General features: G+C 45.8%; 1 protein-coding gene across 1 annotated transcript; it reads left to right on the top strand.

Annotated features, from left to right (window-relative positions):
* The first annotated feature begins 2,675 nt into the window (after window positions 1–2,675).
* On the top strand, window positions 2,676–9,189 carry LOC118381232 (neurofilament heavy polypeptide-like). Its single transcript, XM_052498257.1, has 3 exons — window positions 2,676–3,609; window positions 3,876–4,000; window positions 4,477–9,189. The coding sequence occupies exons 1-3, from the start codon at window positions 2,824–2,826 to the stop codon at window positions 8,342–8,344; spliced, it is 4,779 nt and encodes a 1,592-aa protein (XP_052354217.1). The 5' UTR covers window positions 2,676–2,823; the 3' UTR covers window positions 8,345–9,189.
* Window positions 9,190–21,896: the final 12,707 nt, after the last annotated feature.

Raw genomic sequence — 21,896 nt, 5'->3', positions numbered from 1 at the left:
CAAACTGGCTTCCCTTGACACTTTTTCTTGGTACGGCAGGACCATTCACAGTTGAGTTCACACACCTCAATGCCACAGATGTCTCAAGTTTTTGGGAGAGTGCAATTGGCATGCTGACTATAGGAACGTCCACCAGAGCTGTTGCCAGATAATTGAATGTTAATTTATTTACCATAAGCCGCCTCCAACATCATTTTAGAGAATTTGTCAGTACCTCCAACAGGCCTAATAACCGCAGACCACGTGTAACCACGCCAGCCCAGGACCTCCACATCCGTTTTTTTTTCACCTGCGGGATCATCTGAGACCAGCCACCCGGACAGCTGATGAAACTATGAGTTTGCAGAACCAAAGACTTTCTGCACAAACTGTCAGAAACAGTCTCAGGGAAACTCATCTGGTTGCTCGTCGTCCTCACCAGGGTCTTGACCTGACTGCAGTTTGGAGTCGTAATCAAATTGAGTGGTTAAACGCTCACCTTAGAAGGCTGCTGGCATGCTGCAGAAGTGGATAAATCATGGATAAATCCAGGTTACATTCGTACCGGGCAGATGGCAAACAGCGTGTATGGTGTCGTGAGGGCAAGTGGTTTGCTCATGTCAACGGTGTGAACAGAGAGCCCCATGGTGGTGGTGTGGTTATGGTATGGGCAGGCATAAGCTATGGACGACAACAAACACAACAAACACATTGCATTTTATTTATGGAAATTTGAATGAGATACATTGACCACATCCTGAGGCCCATTATTGTTCCATTCATCACCTCATGTTTCAGCATGAATACCTAGGATAGGATAAGTAATCCTTCTCACCCCCTAAAAGATTTAGATGCACTATTGTAAAGTGGCTGTTCCACTGGATGTCATAGGTGAATGCACCAGTAAGCTCTGTAAGAGCGTAAATGACTTAAATGTAAATGTAAATAATGCATGGCCCCATGTCGAAGGCTCTGTTAACAATTTCTGGCTTCTATGGCCTGCATACCCACCAGACATGCCAACCATTGAGCATGTTTGGGATGCTCTGGATCGACTTGTACGACAGCGTGTTCCAGTTTGCACCAATATCCAGCAACTCCGCACAGCCATTGAAAAGGAGTGAGACAACATTCCACAGGCCACAATCAACAGCCTCATCAGCTCTATGCGAAGGAGATGTGTCATGCTGCGCGAGGCAAATGGTGGTGATACCAGACACTGGTTTTCTGATCCACAGCCCTGCTTTTCTTTGAAGGTATATGTGAAATTAAATTTGATTTGATTTGATTTTGACAAACAGATGCATATCTGCATTCCCAGTCATATGAAATCCATAGATGAGGGCCTAAGTGATTCATTTCAATTGACTGATTTCCTTCTTTGAACTGTAACTCAGTAACATGTTTGAAATTGTTGCATCTTGATTTTATATTTTAATTCAGTTTACAAAACATTAGGAACACCTCTTCTTTCCATGACATAGATTGACCAGGTGAATCCAGGTGAAAGCTATGATCCCTTATTGATGTCACTTGTTAAATTCACTTCAAACAGTGTAGATGAAGAGGAACAGACAGGTTAAAGAAGGATTTTTAAGCCTTGAGACAAATGAGACATGGATTGTGTATGTGCCATTCAGAGGGTGAATGGGCACTACTTAATATTTAAGTGCCTTTCAACGGGGTATGGTAGTAGGTACCAGGAGCACCGGTTTAAGTTTGTCAAGAACTGCAACGCTGTTGGGTTTTTCACGCTCAACAGTTTCCCGTGCATATCAAGAATGGTTCACCACCCAAAGGAGATTCAGACAACTTGACAGAATCTTGACAGTGACAAAAGCATTGGAATCAACATGGGCCAGCATCCCTGTGGAATGCTTTCAATACCTTGTAGAGTCCATGCCCTGATGAATTGAGTGCAACACAATATTAGGAAGGTGTTCCTAATGTTTTGTACAGTCAGTGTATCTACTGAGTGACTTTCACTTGATCTAAAAGCACTTTCTCAACACGTTTGTTTGTATAGGGGTGGGGTGAGGACAGTTAGGGTTACATATTACAATACCTTTTCTAACATACATCTATCAAGTGACATGAGTTAATGTAGTGCTTATTTTAGTGATGATACACTATTTTACAATAAAAATATGTTTTCTGAGACATTGTTTAGTCACATTTTCTATTTACTAATCTCTCTCTATAGAGATGTTCATTTCTGATTAAGAGAGTAAATATCATATTCTGATATCATATTCACATTATTCACATTATTCACTGAAATCTGAACACCTGACAATGTATTGAAGACATGTGACTTTTAATTTTGAGGTGTCATTGTAGACTGCCGACGTTTCAAAGTGAAACTCCTATGCGTCAATGCTGTCTGAGACAAAACGATGAGGGAGAAAGAGAGACGGAGAGAGAGAGACCACAGGTGAGGACGCATGCATTGGCAGACAGTCAAGCCTACAGCTGATGCTATACATTTTCAGCACTATAGACAGGTCCATTCTGCAGCGCGAGCAGACAGAGGGGGTATAAAAAGGTAGGAGCCGCGCTGCTTAGCCTGCACACCAACACTGCTTAGTTTACTGAGGCAATATGAGCCACAGAATGGACTATCATTCGGGTTCTCCGCATAGGGGAGCTCAAGTTGAGTATTGCTGCTATCAACCCAAACTGACCGGATCCCCCTCTGCATCCAGGACCGTTGGCTTTGGGTCGACTACCGCATACACGAAAAGAGGATATGCGACGACACTGAAGAGCGAATTGGGAGCTGTTCCGAGATCATCGGAGAGCCTTTTCGATTTATCAAACCCATTTACCGAGGTTTTGACAAAAATGAATGAGAAAGAACAGCTCCATGGGCTGAATGACCGTTTCGCCGGATTCATAAAGAAGGTGCATCAATTGGAGCATGAAAATGAATTGTTTGAGAGGGAAATCGAGGAAATCAAACTAAAGGCACAGTCCCCTGCGTCTCTGGCCCAGGAGCACGAGCCGGAGCTTATGGACCTGAGGAACCTAGTTCATGACATCACCCTTCAGAAGCGTCAGATCGAGATAGAGCATCAGAACCTGGAGGAAGATTTCCTCACCTTGAGAGACAAGTATGAGCAGGAGGCACGTGACCGCTCGAACGCAGAGAACGGCATCCTTGTGCTGAAAAAGGACGCCAACGATGCATACCTCGCCAAACTTCAGTTGGACAAGAAAGTGCAGTCTCTGGTGGACAAGATCCACTTCCTGAAGAAGAACCATGAGGACGAGGTATCAGAAATGGTGGCCCAGATCCAAGAGGCTCAAGTAACGGTAAAGGCGCACGACTTTGGCAAACCTGACATCACAGAGGCTCTCCGGGACATCCGTGTGCAGTTAGAAGGTCACGCCACCTCCGACTTTCAGCAAGCCGAGGAGGGCTTCCGTGTCCAGTTCACAAAGTTAACCAAAGCGGCAGAAAGTAACAGAGAGGCGTTGAAGGCAACCCAACAGGAGATCCAGGAGAATAGAAGGCACCTGCAGGGGAAAACAATTGAACTGGACTGTGGGAAAGGAATGAGAGAGGCCCTGGAAAAACAACTACAAGAGCTGGAGGAGCGTCACTATGCGGAAATGATTCATTACCAGGTAGACTGGTTTATTTTGTACCTCTAACAATTGTAAGTAAACATCCACATGTTTATGACTCATATTTGTATTCAGGGCTATGTACTAGGTGTAGGCCACAAATATAGGCCCCATGTGAACTGTATCATTATTGGAATATAATTTCCTCATATTGGCCTATAGGGGTAGAACACTATTTCCCCCCTTAAATCTCTCCTTGTTGTCATACCAGACAAAGTGGCTGGTTGACCCTATTACTGACTCTTTGTGTGTGCTTTTCTGTCCAGGACACTATCAGGCAGCTGGAGAATGAGCTGACCAATGCTAAACTAGACATGTCTGGCTACCTGAGAGAGAACCAGGACCTGCTGAATGTCAAAATGGCTTTGGATGTGGAGATTCTCTCTTACAGGTAAGAGACATCAACTCCATCTCTCCCATATATAAAATCATTGACTGAGGAAAATACTGTATATTTTTAGTGTGTTCCTGGATCTTTTTCTGAGGATAACCGGAGTGTGGACATTTTATTCTAGCCCAGCGTATCTGATTCAACTTAGTGCTGTGTTAGAGCAAAACTGTGCAAAAGTGTCATAGCGGTGAGAGATTACTACAAAACACAGTCAATAGTAAACAAATGAAACAGTAGACATTTTATTGAAATAGTTTGATTTCATATTTAACATCAAATGAACATAGACCATTTCACAACACAGAATGACACTTTAATCATGATATCGATATTCAGACATATCCACACACACTGTTCTCACGAGCTGACATGGATGTGTGCAGAATTGATCAGTCTGGCATTTTCGAAGCTAGAACATCGGGACATATCGTATTATAGTCATGACGGTAATAACATGTCTCTCTGCTTTCCTATAGGAAACTCCTGGAGTGTGAGGAGTCCCATCTGTACACCATGCCTGACACCCACATCTCCATGCCCTGCATCTACCGCCAGTCCCCCATCTACACCCTGCCTTGCCTGGCCCGGCAGGGAGGGCCCATACGCAGGTCTGAGCCCCAGTACAAGTTTGTTGAGGAGATCATCTCTGAGACTACCAGAGACATGGAGATGTCCGAGAACGAGGAGACAGGCTCCGAGGAGACGGTCGGGGGAGAGGGAGACGAGTTGAGACAGAAGCAGGGAGAAGAGAGTGACAAAGCTGAGAGGAGGAGTGGGGAAGAGGAGGATGAGGACAAAGAGAAAGCTAGAGGTAAAGTGGATGTTGAAGTGGACGCCCCGGAGGAAGAGGGTGAACAGGAGGAAGAGTCTAAGAGACAGCAAATGGTAACATCAGCAGAGGTCGAGGTAAATGGAGATGGAGTTAGCCCTAGTGAGGAAAATGGAGAGGAGGGAGATGATGAAAGAGAGGAGACAAAGGGGGGTGAGCCAGATGCAATCAAAAAGACAGAGGACATTGACAGAGGTGAAAATACACAAAGTGAAGTCAAATCAGCTGAGGCCACTAGTGAGGGAGAGAATGAAAAACTGGACACAACAGAGAAGCTAGACAGCGAGATAAATGAGACATTAGAAAAAGATGACACCCCAAAACATGGCAAATCCCAACCAGGGATTCCCATGAATGGTGACATCTCAACAGAACCCAAAACGTCAGAGTCAGAGGATAGCAAAACAGGAAGTTCAATAAAGGGTGAACCACAGGGCCCCACAGAGGACATCTCCAAAGAACCCAAAAAGGTGTCAGAGGAGAGAAAAAAAGAAATCCCTTTAAAAGAGAGAAAAAATGTAGATCTGAAAGAGGAGAGTGCCCCAACAGAGCAACAACAAGACAGCCCAAAAGAAAGTCCCATCAAAGAGAAAAAAAAGGTCAATCTGACAGAGCAGAATGCCCCAACACTGGAGCAGAAACCTGATCAGAAGGAGCACAGAGAGTCAGACCAACCTCAAGAGGCAGAGAGTGCTGTGACAACACAAGAAGAGGATCTCCCTGAGCCCACAGAGAAGGACATGGAATCCCCTGATAACACTGCAGAGCTCAACAGCAGTTCAACCAAGGAGACAGTGGAGCAGGTGAGGTCACCTGATGATTCTGGTGTAAAAACGACACAAGATGAGAGAACAGTAGGAGGTAAAAGGCCATACAGAATTCTCAGCACAACAAGTGAGTGTAAGGAAGAGTCTGTGCAAAAGACTCCTAAACAGGAGGTGGGTCCGAGAGAGCAAAAAGTGAGCAGCAAGGATGATAGTGTAAAAAGTGTTGTGCAGAATGAACATAATGGCAGTGAAAAGGTCACAAAATATGTCTCAATGGGTGAGGAAAACGGGAAAGAATCTGAGACATCCCCTAAACCCGACGTCACTGTCACTCCTAAAGAAGAAACAACCCTGCAACCAGAGCCAACTGTCACCCCTAAAGAGGAGACATCCCCTAAACCGTACCCCACTGTCACTCCTAAAGAGGAAACATCCCCAATACCATTCCCGACTGTCGCCCCTAAAGAGGAAACATCCCCTAAACCAGATCTAGCAGTCACCCTAAAAGAACAAACCTCCCCAAAACCAGAACTCGCAGTCACCACTAAAGAAGAAACTTCCCCAAAACCAGAACTAGCAGTCACCACGAAAGAAGAAACTTCCCCTAAACCAGAACTAGCAGTCACCGCTAAATTAGAAACTTCCCCAAAACCAGAACCAGCAGTCACCGCAAAAGAAGAAACTTCCCCAAAACCAGAACTAGAAGTCACCACTAAAAAAGAAATGTCCCCAAAACCAGAACCAGTAGTCATCCCAAAAGTAGAAACTTCCGGAAAACCAGAACTTGCAGTCACCCCTAAAGTAGAAACTTCCGCCAAACCAGACTCAACCATCACCCCTAAAGAAGAAATGTCCCCAAAACCAGAACTAGCAGTCACCCCTAAAGTAGAATCTTCCCCTAAACCGGACCCCATTGTCACCACTAAAGAGGAGGCCTCCCCTAAACCGTACCCCACTGTCACTCCTAAAGAAGAAACAACCCTGCATCCAGAGCCAACTGTCACCGCAAAAGAGGAGACATCACCACAACAGGAGCCAATCGTTACCTCTAAAGAGGAGACATCCCCTAAACTATACCCCACTGTCACCACTAAAGAGGAAACATCCCCAAAACCATTCCCCACTGTCGCCCCTAAAGAAAAGACATCCCCTAAACAAGAACTAGCAGTCACTGCTAAAGAAGAAACTTCCCCAAAACCAGATCTAGCAGTCACCCCTAAAGAACAAACATCCCCAAAACCAGACTCAACCATCACCAAGAAAGAAGAAACTTACCCAAAACCAGAACCAGGAATCACCCCTAATGAAGAAACTTCCCCAAAACCAGAACTAGCAATCACCACTAAAGAAGAATCTACGCCAAAACCAGAACCAGCAGTCCCTCCTAAAAATGAAACATTCCCCACTGTCACTCCTAAAGAAGAAACTTCCCCAAAACCAGAACCAGCAGTCACCACTATAAAAGAAACTTCCCCAAAACCAGAACCAGCAGTCACCCCTAAAGTAGAAACCTCTCCAAAACCAAAACCAGCAGTCACCCCTAATGTAGAAATTTCCCAAAAACCAGACATCACTGTTACTCCTAAAGAAGAAACAACCCCAAAACCAGAACCAGCAGTCACCCCTAAAGTAGAAACCTCTCCAAAACCAAAACCAGCAGTCACCCCTAATGTAGAAATTTCCCAAAAACCAGACATCACTGTTACTCCTAAAGAAGAAACAACCCCGCAACCAGAGCCAACTGTCACTCCTAAAGAGAAGACATCCCCTAAACCGTACCCCACTGTCAACCCTAAAGAGGAGACATCCCAGCAACAGGAGCCAACAGTCACCCCTAAAGAAGAAACATCTCCTAAACTGTTCCCCACGGTTGCCCCTAAAGAGGAGAAATCCCCTAAACCAGAACTAGCAGTCACCACTAAAGTAGAAACTGCCCCAAAACCAGAACTAGCAGTCACCACTAAAGTAGAAACTGCCCCAAAACCAGAACTAGCAGTCCCGAACAGAGAAGAAACTTCCCCAAAACCAGAACCAGCAGTCACCGCTAAATTAGAAACTTCCCCAAAACCAGAACTAGCAGTCACGAACAGAGAAGAAACTTCCCCAAAACTAGAACCAGCAGTCACCGCTAAAGTAGAAACTTCCCCAAAACCAGATCTAGCAGTCACGAACAAAGAAGAAACTTCCCCAAAGCCAGAACCAGCAGTCACCGCTAAATTAGAAACTTCCCCAAAACCAGACCCAACCATCACCCCCAAACAGGAAATATCCCCTAAACCATACTCAACCCTCACCCCAGAATCAACGACCAACCCTAAACCATACTCAACCCTCACCCCAGAATCAACGACCACCCCTAAACCAGACTCAACCCTCACCCCAGAAACAACGACCACCCCTACAGAAGAGAGTGAAACGATGGGCAGTGGTGACAAAGCTAAGACAATCACACCACCAGAGAAACAGATGCCTGCAGTTGTAGAGAGCAAGGACTCACACAGGGGGGCGCCAGAAAGCAACACAACTCAGGAGAAACCAGAGGAAAGTATGGACAAAGAGCCTGAGAAGGAACCCAAAGATGGAACCCCAAAGACAGAGAGCGTGAAGACCAAGGCCTCTGAGTTAAAACCTGAACATGTTGAGATATCTATTACAAAGACATCACCAGTGAAAGAACAGGATGTATCAGCCGTGGGTTTGAAAGATCAGACAGTTGATGAGAAGATAACAGAACAGGTGCAATTTTAAATAGACGAGAACTGATTTACAGGAGGTGATGGAGAGAGCAAAGATGACAAAACTGCGAACAGGACAAGCCGCTGAGTCAATCGCAGCAAAGCAAGCTAAACCTAAAACTTGGGACTTAACCTCTTTATATAATGACTAGATTTAGAGGTCAGTAGAGGTTTTCTTTAAAACTGCATGGTTAGTACAAGCCTTTAAAGCAATATGAGAACTGATCCGCAGTAAATATTAACTGACACTTAATATGTAAAGTATCATGGTTCGTGACTGTCAATTATGACCAGGGCCGTAACTTTCACTGGAGAAAGGGGGGACATGTCCCCCTCCCACATTCTGAAATAGTTTTTTTGTCCCCTCCGTTTCAACATTGGAATATGTTACAAAACGAGGCAGTGGTGTGCTTTTGGACCATGTGGATGCCTCCAAGTGGTCGGGTAGGCTGTTTGGAGTGTTTATCCGACTGGATATGATTTTATTTTTTACAATAATAATAACACTGCCCCACTTCTAAAACCAAAGATGCGCCCCTGATTATGAGGCACAATTAATGAACTCCTGCAAGAGAGATGTACTGTAATATTGAATGTAACAAATCAAAAGCTGTATTTTGCTGTATCTATTTACTTCTCACTAATGGATGATAATATGCATAGGGATGATAATGAGAATGGTTGATAATGTGATATGATCATGCCTGAATATGCTGAGCAATAAATGATATTTGAAGAGCACTTCTGTTTCCAGCTATTCTTACATACTGTGCTGTATTTCACCTGATAAGATGGCATCACATATAGAATTTCTCAAAATTTCTTCCCGATGCAGAAGCTAGGTGAAATCCAACAGCACTAGGCTAAATTCAAAATAAATCTCCCCTTCGCCCACATCCAATTTCCCCAAAGCATGGCAAAAACTCACTGTTGAGCCCTTTAAATTTAACAAAAATGTAAACGCAACATATTGAGTTACAGTTCATCTAAGGACATCAATCAATTGAAATGAATGTATTAGGCCCTAATCTATGGATTTCACATGACTGGGAATACAGATATGCATCTGTTGGTCACTACAGCGGCTCCAACGCTCGTCGGATGTGGCAGGGCTTGCAAACTATTACAGACTACGAAGTGAAGCACAGCCGAGAGCTGCCCAGTGACACAAGCCTACCAGACGAGCTAAATAACTTCTATGCTCGCTTAGAGGTAACACTGAAACATGCATGAGTGAATCAAGTCACTTGGCTCTGTCATAACCTCACATGGTCTCTCCTATCATTGCTATGCAGACGACACACAATTAATCTTCTCCTTTCCCCCTTCTGATGACCAGGTGGCGAATCGCATCTCTGCATGTCTGGCAGACATATCAGTGTGGATGACGGATCACCACCTCAAGCTGAACCTCGGCAAGACGGAGCTGCTCTTCCTCCCGGGGAAGGACTGCCCGTTCCATGATCTCGCCATCACGGTTGACAACTCCATTGTGTCCTCCTCCCAGAGCACTAAGAACCTTGGCGTGATCCTGGACAACACCCTGTCGTTCTCAACTAACATCAAGGCGGTGGCCCGTTCCTGTAGGTTCATGCTCTACAACATCCGCAGAGTACGACCCTGCCTCACACAGGAAGCGGCGCAGGTCCTAATCCAGGCACTTGTCATCTCCCGTCTGGATTACTGCAACTCGCTGTTGGCTGGGCTCCCTGCCTGTGCCATTAAACCCTACAACTCATCCAGAACGCCGCAGCCCGTCTGGTGTTCAACCTTCCCAAGTTCTCTCACGTCACCCCGCTCCTCCGCTCTCTCCACTGGCTTCCAGTTGAAGGTCGCATCCGCTACAAGACCATGGTGCTTGCCTACGGAGCTGTGAGGGGAACGGCACCTCAGTACCTCCAGGCTCTGATCAGGCCCTACACCCAAACAAGGGCACTGCGTTCATCCACCTCTGGCCTGCTCGCCTCCCTACCACTGATGAAGTACAGTTCCCGCTCAGCCCAGTCAAAACTGTTCGCTGCTCTGGCCCCCAATGGTGGAACAAACTCCCTCACGACGCCAGGACAGCGGAGTCAATCACCACCTTCCGGAGACACCTGAAACCCCACCTCTTTAAGGAATACCTAGGATAGGATAAAGTAATCCTTCTCACCCCCCTTAAAAGATTTAGATGCACTATTGTAAAGTGGCTGTTCCACTGGATGTCATAAGGTGAATGCACCAATTTGTAAGTCGCTCTGGATAAGAGCGTCTGCTAAATGACTTAAATGTAATGTAAATGTAATCAGTTGTTCCGGATGACTGTATGATCACGCTCTCCGCAGTCGATGTGATTAAGACCTTAAAACAGGTCAATATTCACAAGGCTGCAGGGCCAGACGGATTACCAGGACGTGTACTCCACGCATGCACTGGCCAACTGGCAAGTGTCTTTGCTGACATTTTCAACCTCTCCCTGTCTGAGTCTGTAATACCAACATGTTTCAAGCAGACCACCATAGCACCTGTCCCCAAGAACACTAAGGTAACCTGCCTAAATTATTACCGAACCGTAGCACTCACGTCTGTAGCCATGAAATGCTTTGAAAGTCTGGTCATGGCTCACATCAACACCATTATCCCAGAAACCCTCGTCGTCCTATTCCAATTTGTGTACCACACCTATAGATCCTGCCTGTTATGGCAACTGATCGGCCTCCGAACGCAAGGCACTACAGAGGGTAGTGCATATGGCCCAGTACATCACTGGGGCCAAGCTTCCTGCCACCCAGGACCTCTATACCAGGCGGTGTCAGAGGAAGGTCCGAAAAATTGTCAAAGACTCCAGCCACCCTAGTCAAATCAAATCAAATGTTGTTTGTCACGTACACACGGTTAGCAGATGTTAATGCGAGTGTAGCGAAATGCTTGTTCTTCTAGTTCCGACCATGCAGTAATATCTAACAAGTAATCCAGCCTAACAATTTCACAACAACTACCTTATACACACAAGTGTGAAGGAATGAATAAGAATATGTACAAAAAATATATGAATTAGTGATGGCCTGAACAGCATCGGCAAGATGCAGTAGAAAGATATAGCGTACAGTATATACATATGAGATGAGTAATGTAGGGTATGTAAACATTATATAAAGTGGCATTGTTTAAAGTGGCTAGTGATACATTTATTACATCAATTTGTCCATTATTAATGTGGCTAGAGTTGAGTCAGTATGTTGGCAGCAGCCACTCAATGTTAGTGATGGCTGTTTAACAGTCTGATGGCCTTGAGAAAGAAGCTGTTTTCAGTCTCTCGGTCCCCGCTTTGATGCAACTGTACTGACCTCGCCTTCTGGATGATAGTGGGGTGAACAGGCAGTGGCTCGGGTGGTTGTTGTCCTAGATGATCTTTATGGCCTTCCTGTGACGTAGGGTGTGTAATATTTGTGTTGTGAAGAAATGACCAGGCAGGAGACGGGAGTACAGTTAGTTTTCCTTTAGTCAAAACCCCTCCTTGCTCTACAGTTCCCGGCACCCCAGTGCGCATGTGCATTTCCTATTAGGTGTAGTAACGTAACACTACCATAATGCATTACTACTTAGTAACAGTACAGTAACTAATATAAACAGATGTAGATCCCAGATACTACACTCCTCCCCCATAGTGTTTAACTCCCAGAGAACAAGGTATATATGTTAGGTAACTACTAATGCAATATCTGAACAATGCATTCTTAAACATTTTTCAACCACTGGGTTGAAGCAGACTTTTCAGAGCCCAGCACAAATCCAGGGGATTATTCTGCCCCGAAGATGGAGTTTGTGTCCTAATAACTAACCCAGGTAATGTCCTTTTCCTTTTATCTAGGACATATTAAAGAGTTTGTTTGTTTTACTGTCTGTTACCTCCTGAAACAGCTCAACTCACAGGTGAAGCTTTTGAGGTGCCCTTCGCTGTCTCCTCCTGGGCTTCCGGTGGTGGACCAGGTTCGGGTTGAAGGTCAGGCTCTGTCTCTCCCGTACATCCACAGTCAGGAGAATAGTCCTGGGGGTCGTTATTGTTCTTGTTCTCTCGGCATGTCTCTGCTGGGGCGTTGGACCGTAGCAGATGATCCACATAAACGTTGACCTGGCGATGACCAATTTGGACTTGGTAAGTCAAAGGTCCTCTGCGTTGCAAGATCACACCTGAGTTCCACAGGCGCTTGGGGTGTCTGAAATCACGTACCATCACCCTCTCTTCCTCTTTGAATTCTCTGACAGTCTTTGAGTGTCTGTCATGAGCTTTCTTCTGCTGTAGCTGGTGCTTTGCCACAGTGCTTGTCAAGTCTGGTTTCAACAATGTGAGGCGGGTACGTGGTTGGCGTCTCAGAAACAGTTCAGCTGGTGTACATTCCGTTACTGTGTGTGGGGTGTTACGGTAAGTGAACAGGAACCGGGGAAGCCTTTGGTGGGTGGGCACAGACTGAACCTCTAGTCTAGTCCAGGCCTTCTTAAAGGTTTGACCGGCTCTCTCCGCTGCTCCGTTTGATGCCGGATGGTAAGGTGGTGACAGGATGTGCCTTACTCCTTTGTTCTTGAGAATCATTTCAAAATCGTTTAACGTGAACGGAGGGCCATTGTCCGAATACGAGCTCCTTGACTAGTCCAAAGGATGCAAACAGGTGTCTGAGATGATTGATGGTTTTCTCAGCTGTGGTCAGTTGAGTAGGGAACACTTCCATCTACTTGGAATGGACATCGACGACAACAAGGAAATGTTGCTTGTCAATTTCGGCGTAATCCACATGGATGCGTTCCCAAGTTGTAGCAGCCCAGGACCATGGATGAGGAGGCGCAGCAGCAGGCTTGTTGCGAACAGCTTCACAAGGTGAGCAGTGGCCTACATGCTGTTGAATGTCCTAATCCAGTCCAGGCCACCACAGATAACTGCAAGCGAGTGCTTTCATTCGAGTGATCCCTGGATGTCCCTCATGCAGGTCAGATAGCAGTCTCTTCTGGAATTTGTGAGGTACCACCACCCTTGATCCCCACAGAACACACTCTTGATCAGTAGACAACTGGTCTTTTTTGTGGATGAATGGACGAAGGTTATCGTCATTTACGAAGGTTGGCCAACCGCCTAATGTTAAGTCCAAGACTTTGGAAAGCACTGGGTCTTTCCTTGTTTCCTCTGCTATGTCTGAAGCAGATATGGGCAGTTCATCAATGAGAGAGATCTGGAAGACTGCTCTATCATCTTCACTGTCGGAGTCACTATTGCACGGTAGTCTCGATAGTGCATCGGCATTTGCGTGATCACTGGATCGTCTGTACTCAATCTCGTAGTCGTAGGCTAACAATATCAGAGCTCAACGTTGCATTCGAAGTGCAGCAAGGGTTGGTATAGCTGGAGGATGGCCAACAGAGGCTTGTGATCTGTCAGCAGTTGGAAATTCCTTCCGTAGAGGTATTTGTGAAACTTCTTCACTCCGAATATTATGCTCAGGGCTTCCTTCTCAATTTGAGCATATTTTTTTCACTTGGTGACAGAGTCCGTGATGCAAATGCAATAGGGTGTTCTTCACCTGACGGTAGAACATGTGAGATGACGGCTCCTACTCCGTATGAAGATGCATCACACGCGAGTCTCAGCTTGATCTCTGTGTTGTAGTGGGCAAGCCATTTGCTCTTTAGCGGACGCTGTTTGCAAGTCTTGAATGCTTCTTCGCATTGTGGGGACCAATTCCACTTTGTATCGGCCTGCAGCAGTTGGTGAAGCGGATGCAACAATGTGGACAAGTTTGCCACACACTTTCCGTAATAGTTCAGGAGCCCCAAAAATGACCTCAGCTCTTTTACTGTGACCTTGTAGTCACCGCACATTCTGACGGTCTTGTCTTTCTTTGGGACTACAACAATCGGAGCGGCCCAGTCGCTCCTCGCTACTTTCATGATTATGTTATTCTTCTGTAGGCGGTCCAGTTCCTTCTCTACTGCTTCCTTAAGAGCATAGGGAACCGGACGTGGTTTGTGAAAGATAGGTTTGGTTCCTTCTTGCACTCTGACTTTTGCTGTGAAGTCTTCACCGTAGCCATCTTTGAAAAGTTATTTGTGCATCTCCAGCATGTTAATGAGTGTAGCCTGACTCACTGGTTTGTCATATCTCAGACTGAAGATTTCTCCCCAGTTCAACTGAATCTTTTGTAGCCAGTTTCTGCCTAGTAAGGCTGATTTTTCTCCTTTAACAATGACAAGCGGTAGCTTCCACTCCTTCCCCTCATACCGGACTGGTACCTGGATCTGCCCTAACACAGGAATAGTGTCACCAGTGTATGAAGAAAGGCTGATGGACGCGGGCTGAAGAGGGCACTCTTTCGGTTTTTCTTTGTAGAGTCTCTCTGGAACCATAGATACAGACGCTCCGGTGTCCAGCTGCATTTTACGTTTTTTTGCGCTAACTCCATGTTGAGATAGATTCCATCTTTTAGTTGTTGAGCTGTGTACACTGTGAACAGTTCCACTACTGTTTCAGTTGTACCTTCCTCTTCTTGTGCTGCGTCTGACATTGTGTGCTCTCTTGCTGTGCGTTTCGAGGCCTTACACACTCTCTGTAAATGTCCAACCTTTCCACAATTGTGGCACTTTTCATTTTGGAATCGACATTCACTGTGCTGATGATTATCTCCCCCACATCTGTAACAACTTGGATTAGACCTTTGAGATGTGGGCTGCTTTGTTCTTGTGTAACCTTGAGGACGGGACTGAAAAAAGTGTGACTTTTGTGAGCTTTTTTCACCACGTACATCACTGACCTTGTGAACACCTTTCTGACGTTCTGCATGTCCCGTTAGCTCAATAGTATCCCTGTGGGCAAGCTCGAGTCCAAGTGCTATATTACAGGCTTTCTTAAAGGTCAGGTCCTTCTCTGACAGAAGCCTTCTGTGATATGCTTCACCTGTGAGGCCACATACAAACTTGTCTCGGAGAGCATCATCAAGAAATCGTGCAAACTCACATGTACTTGCCAGCCTTTTCAAAGCAAGGATGTAGTCAGCCACGGTTTCCCCTTGACTCTGGTGACGTTGGTAAAATCTGAAACGTTCTGCAATGAGAATTGGCTTAGGCTTGAAATACCTTGAAAGAGTTTCAGTCAGTTCTGCATAGTTCAACTCCACTGCTTTTATTGGTTCAATTTGACCTTTCAGCAATCCATTCTCAGTTGGACCCAAAACACTGAGAAATACGTCTGCTTTCTTTTCATATTTGATTTCATTTGCAGCCAGCCAACGCTCAAAATGCTCCAAATAGGAATCAAAATCCTCTCAAACTCTGGTACTCGACCAAGGGTTGCCATTTTCACAGTTAATTGTTCAGTTTCCTTATATTCCTTAATTTTCTGAATTTTCATCTAATTCTTCACTTCAGAAGTTTCTGCAATTACTTCATTCACTGCACTCATTTGTAATAACATTGTAATAACATTGTAATAACATTGTAATAACATTGTAATAACATCATGTTGAGTTTCTCATATTAAAAACCATGGGCACTAACCGCGCCGCATCTTGGTCCGATCCTCGCTTCTCCTCCTCAGAAGAAGAGGAGGAGGAAAACCCTTACAGAACCACCCACCACAACAGGACCAAGCAGCGTGGTGACAGGCAGCAGCAGCAGGAGCAGCGCAAGGAGGAATGGACATGGGAGGACGAGTTGGACGGAAAAGGACCCTGGGCACAGCCAGGAGAATATCGTCGCCCCAAAGAAGAGCTGGAGGCAGCGAAGGCGGAGAGGCGCTGGTATGAGGAGGCAGCACGGCAGCGCGGATGGAAGCCTGAGAGTCAGCCCCAAAATCTCTCGGGGGGTGGCACACAGGGAGTGTGGCGAAGTCAGGTAGGAGACCTGCGCCAACTTCCTGTGCTTACCGGAGGGCGAGAGAGACCGGGCAGGCACCGTGTTATGCTGTGGAGCTCACGGTGTCCCCAGTGCGGGTGCATAGCCCAGTGCGGTACATACCAGCTCCTCATATCGGCCGGGCTAGAGTGGGCATCGAGTCAGGTGCCATGAAGCCGGCTCTAAGGCTTACATGGCACCAGCCTTATACATGGTGTCCCCGGTTCGCCTGCACAGCCCAGTGCGGGCTATTCCACCTCGCCACACTGGCAGGGCGACCGGGAGCATTCAACCGGGTAAGGTTTGGGCAGGCTCGGTGCTCAAGACACGGTCCGGTCTATCCAGTGCCACCTCCAGGCACCAGCCCTCCGGTGGCAGCCCCCCGCACCAGGCTGTCTCTCTGTCTCAGCCCTACAGGTGCTCCCGTCTGTCCAGAGCTGCTAGAGCCTCCCGTCTGTCATGAGCCGCCAGAGCCGCCAGTCTGCAAGGAGCTGCCAGGGCAAGGAGTTTCTCATATTAAAAACCATTGACACTTAGCACGCCGCATCTTGGTCCGATCCTCGCTTCTCCTCCTCAGAAGAAGAGGAGGAGAAAAACCCTTACAATAGGCTAGGAGCAACAAAATGGAGTTGTGGTCAGCTTTTCCGAAAGGAGGGCGGGGGAGAATCTTATATGTGTCGCGGAAGTTAGAATAAAAATGATCCAGGGTTTTGCCAGCCCACGCACGGCAAGTGGTACCGGAGCACCCAGTCCAGGTCCAAGAGGCTTCTAAACAGCTTCTACCCCCAAACAGCTTCTACCCCCAAGCCATAAGACTCCTGAACATCTAATCAAATGGCTACCCAGACTATTTGCATTGATCCCCCCCCACGCTGCTGATACTCTCGGTTATTATCTATGTTTAGTCACTTTAATAACTCTACCTACATGTACATATTACCTCAATTACCTCGGCACCGGTACATTGACCCTGTACCGGAACCCCCTGTATATAACCCCGCTATTGTTATTTACTGCTGCTCTTTAATTATTTGTTATTCTTACATTTTTTATCTCTTACTTTTTTTTTAGGTATTTTCTTAAAATGGCATTGTTGGCTAAGGGCTTGTAAGTAAGTATTTCACTGTAAGGTCTACACTTGTTGTATTCGGCGCATGTGACAAATGAAATGTGATTTGATTTGATACCTTAACGAAAAAGTTACAGGTGTGGATCAGAAAACCAGTCAGTATCTGTTGTGACCACTATTTGCCTCATGCATTGCGACACATCTCCTTGATCTCGTAACAATATCTCTGTGCATTCAAATTGCCATTGATAAAATGCATTTGTGTTCCTTCTCCATAGCTTATGCCTGCCCATACCATAACCCCACCGCCACCATGGGGCACTCTGTTTACAATGTTGACATCAGCAAACCGCTCGTCCACAGGACGCCATAGACGTGGTCTGCGGTTGTGAGGCCAGTTGGACGTACTGCCAAATTCCAATGACGTTGGAGGCGGCTTATGGTAGAGAAATTAATATTCAATTCTCTGGAAACAACTCTGGTGGACACTCCTGCAGTCAGCATGCCAAATGCATGCTCCTTCAAAACTTTAGACATCTGGGGCATTGTGTTGTGTCACAATACTGCACATTTTATGCCCTTTTATTGTCCCCAGCACAATGTGCACCTGTGTAATGATCATGCTGTTTAATCAGCTTCATGATATGCCACACCTTTCAGGTGGATGGATTATCTTGGCAAATGAGAAATGCTCACTAACAGGGATGTAAACACATTTGTGCACAACATTTGAGGGAAATAAGCTTTTTGTGCATATGGAACATTTCTGGGACGATTTATTTCAGCTCATGAAACATGAGACCAACACTTTACATGTTGCATTTATATTTTTGTAGTTTTGTCAGACAACACAATACCACAGATGACTCAAGTATTGAGGGAGCTTGCAATTGGCATGCTGACTACAGGAATGACCACCAGAGCTGTTGCCAGAGGTCGTTTTAAAGAACTTGGCAGTACGTCCAACCAGCCTCACAACTGCAGACCACGTGTAGCCACGCCAGCCCAGGACTTCCACCTCCAGCTTCTTCACCTGCGGGATCGTCTGAGACCAGCCACAAAAGGAGAGACTTTTAGACAGTGGAGGAAACTGAAGAGTATTTATTTCTGTAATAAAGCCCTTTTGTTTGGAAAAACTCATTCTGATTGACTGGGTCTGGCTTCCAAGTGGGTGTTCCTATACCCTCCCAGGCCCACCCATGGCTGTGCCCCGTCCCAGTCCTGTGAAATCCATAAATTAGGTCCTTTTTCTTTAAATTACTGTGTCCCTATGATGAAACTGGGGTACTTTAGGGTCACCCAGTTTCTCATTATTGTTCCTTATCGTCCTGTATTTTCATAGACTACAGACTACAGCAGTGTTGCACGCTCACTCCAAGGCATCACTGGGAAGGACTGAGATGAGCTGAGCTGAGCAGTGCTGAAAGCTCACTCCAAGGCATCACTGGGAAGGACTGAGACGAGCTGAGCTGAGTAGTGTTCCACGCTCACTCCAAGGCATCACTGGGAAGGACTGAGACGAGCTGAGCTGAGCAGTGCTGAAAGCTCACTCCAAGGCATCACTGGGAAGGACTGAGACGAGCTGAGCTGAGCAGTGCTGCACGCTCACTCCAAGGCTTCACTGGGGAGGACTGAGATGAGCTGAGCATTGCTACATCTTCACTCCAAGGCATCACTGGGAAGGACTGAGACGAGCTGAGTAGTGTGTCATAGAATTCTTATAATCAAAAGGAGAGATTTCTTCAAAGCAATCAAACTTTACTATTTAATTACTGCCATAATGTAGCTTGTCAAAGACCCACTCGTAGGTGATTCGTAGATAGCCCAACTACCAGATTTGAGCCACAGCATTTTATTGCAAAGTACATCCTCCTGACTGTTCATGACAAACAACAAATGTATGGAATGGGTCAAAATGTTAGGATTTGTAAGAAAGATACTAATAATTCACATCAGACAGTGTCTGCTGTAAAAAAAAAAAAGTTCTTATTGTGTATTTAAAAAACTGTCCTGTGTGAATTTAAGTATGTTCTCTCTAATTCTCTCTTTCTCTCTTTCTTTCTCTCTCTCGGAGGACCTGAACCCTAGGACCATGCCTCAGGACTCCCGGGCATGATGACTCTTTGCTGTCCCCAGTCCACCTGGCCGTGCTGCTGCTCCAGTTTCAACTGTTCTGCCTGTGATTATTAATATTTGACAATGCTGGTCATTTATGAACATTTGAACATCTTGGCCATGTTCTGTCATAATCTCCACCCAGCACAGCCAGAAGATGACTGGCCACCCCACATAGCCTGGTTCCTCTCTAGGTTTCTTCCTAGGTTTTGGCCTTTCTAGGGAGTTTTTCCTAGCCACCGTGCTTTTACACCTGAATTGCTTGCTGTTTGGGGTTTTAGGCTGGGGTTCTGTACAGCACTTTGAGATATCAGCTGATGTACGAAGGGCTATATAAATACATTTGATTTGATTTGTGTAGAAACCAGGGTCTGGCCCCCTCTTGAAAGGGTGGGACACTCTTGACCCAAACTGCTACAGACCTAGATCTATCCTACCCTGCCTTTCTAAGGTCTTCGAATGCCAAGTTAACAAACAGATCACCAACCATTTCGAATCCCACCGAACCTTCTCCGCTATGCAATCTTGTCTCAGAGCTGGTCATGGGTGCACCTCAGCCAAGCTCAAGGTTCTAAACAATATCTTAACCGCCATCAATAAGAAACAATACTGTGCAGCAGTATTCATTGACCTGGCCAAGGCTTCCAACTCTGTCAATCACCACATCCTCATCGGCATATTCAACAGCCTGGGTTTCTCAAATGATTGCCTCGCCTGGTTCACCAACTACTTCTCCGACAGAATTCAGTGTGTCAAATCTGAGGGCCTGTTGTCCGGGCCTCTTTCAGTCTCTATGGGGGTGCCACAGGGTTCAATTCTTGGGCCGACTCTCTTCTCTGTATATATCAATGATGTCGCTCTTGCTGCTGGTGAGTCTCTGATCCACCTCTACGCAGATGACACCATTCTGTATACATCTGGCCCTTCTTTTGACAATGTGTTAACAACCCTCCAGACGAGTTTCAATGCCATACAACTCTCCTTCCGTTGCCTCCAACTGCACTTAAATACATGTAAAACTAAATGCATGCTCTTCAACCGATCGCTGCCTGCACCTGCCCGCCTGTCCAGCATCACTACTCTGGACGGTTCTGAATTAGAATATGTGGACAACTACAACTACCTAGGTGTCTGGTTAGACTGTAAACTCTCCTTCCAGACTCACATTAAACATCTCCAATCCAAAGTTAAATCTAGAATTGGCTTCCTATTTCACAACAAAGCATCCTTCACTCATGCTGCCAAACATACCCTCGTAAAACTGACCATCTTACCGGTCCTCGACTTTGCCGATGTCATTTACAAAATAGCCTCCAACACCCTACTCAGCAGTCTATCACAGTGCCATCCGTTTTGTCACCAAAGCCCCATATACTACCCACCACTGCGACCTGTACGCTCTCGTTGGCTGGCACTCACTTCATACTCGTCGCGGCAGGGTAGCCTAGTGGTTAGAGCATGGACTAGTAACCGAAAGGGCGCAAGTTTGAATCCCTGAGCTGACAAGGTACAAATCTGTCGTTCTGCCCCCGAACAGGCAGTTAACCCGCTGTTCCTAGGCCGTCATTGAAAATAAGAATTTGTTCTTAACTGACTTGCCTAGTAAAATAAAGGTAAAATATATATATATATATATATTTAAAACCCACTTGCTCCAGGTCATCTATAAGACCCTGCTAGGTAAAGTCCCGCCTTAGCTCTGCTCGCTGGTCACGATAGCTGCACCTACCCGTAGCACGCGTTCCAGCAGGTATATGTCACTTGTCACCCTCAAAGCCAATTCCTCCTTTGGCCGCCTCTCCTTCCAGTTCTCTGCTGCCAATGACTGGAACGAACTACGAACATTTCTGAAACTGGAAACACTTATCTCCCTCACTAGCTTTAAGCACCAGCTGTCAGAGCAGCTCACATATCACTGCACCTGTACATAGCCCATCTATAAATTGCCCAAACAACTACCGCTTCCCCTACTGTATTTCTTTATTTTGCTCCTTTGCATCCCAGTATTTATACTTTACACACTCATCTACTGTCAAATCTACCATTACAGTGTTTTAATTGCTATATTATATTTACTTCGCCACCATGGCCTATTTATTGTCTTTACCTCCCTTATCTCACCTCATTTGCTCATATTGTATATAGACTGATTTTTCTACTGTATTATTGACTGTATGTTTGTTTTACTCCATGTGTAACACTGTGTTGTTATATGTGTTGAACTGCTTTGCTTTATCTTGGCCAGGTCGCAGTTGTAAATGCCTACCTTGCCTACCTGGTTAAATAAAGGTTAAATAAAAATAAAATAAAATAAAAAAAGTATCAAGAATATGCATAACCTTGCTTCAGGTCCTGAGCTACAGGCAGTTACATTTGGGTATTTTAGCCGGAAATTGAAAAAAAGGATCCTGATTCTTAATTGGGCTTTCTGCCCAGTTTGATTGAACAGTGTTGCTCATACTCAACCCCAATGTTATGCCACCGGGGGGCAATGCATGTCACATCTTGTCACGTCTACTCCTGCTCC

Source organism: Oncorhynchus keta, chromosome 36, assembly GCF_023373465.1.
Source record: "Oncorhynchus keta strain PuntledgeMale-10-30-2019 chromosome 36, Oket_V2, whole genome shotgun sequence".
Taxonomy (NCBI): Eukaryota; Metazoa; Chordata; class Actinopteri; order Salmoniformes; family Salmonidae; genus Oncorhynchus; species Oncorhynchus keta.
Note: the sequence above shows the minus strand (reverse complement) of the source record. Positions and strands in the feature narration are given on the sequence as shown.

What these genes read in the sequence shown, in the direction of transcription:
- LOC118381232 (XM_052498257.1), top strand. Translation starts at nt 2,824, where the DNA reads ATGAATGAGAAAGAACAGCTCCATGGGCTGAATGACCGTTTCGCCGGA. An exon ending in CGGAAATGATTCATTACCAG is followed by an intron (nt 3,610 to 3,875) that starts GTAGACTGGTTT and finishes TTTTCTGTCCAG; the next exon opens with GACACTATCAGGCAGCTGGA. An exon ending in GTGGAGATTCTCTCTTACAG is followed by an intron (nt 4,001 to 4,476) that starts GTAAGAGACATC and finishes GCTTTCCTATAG; the next exon opens with GAAACTCCTGGAGTGTGAGG.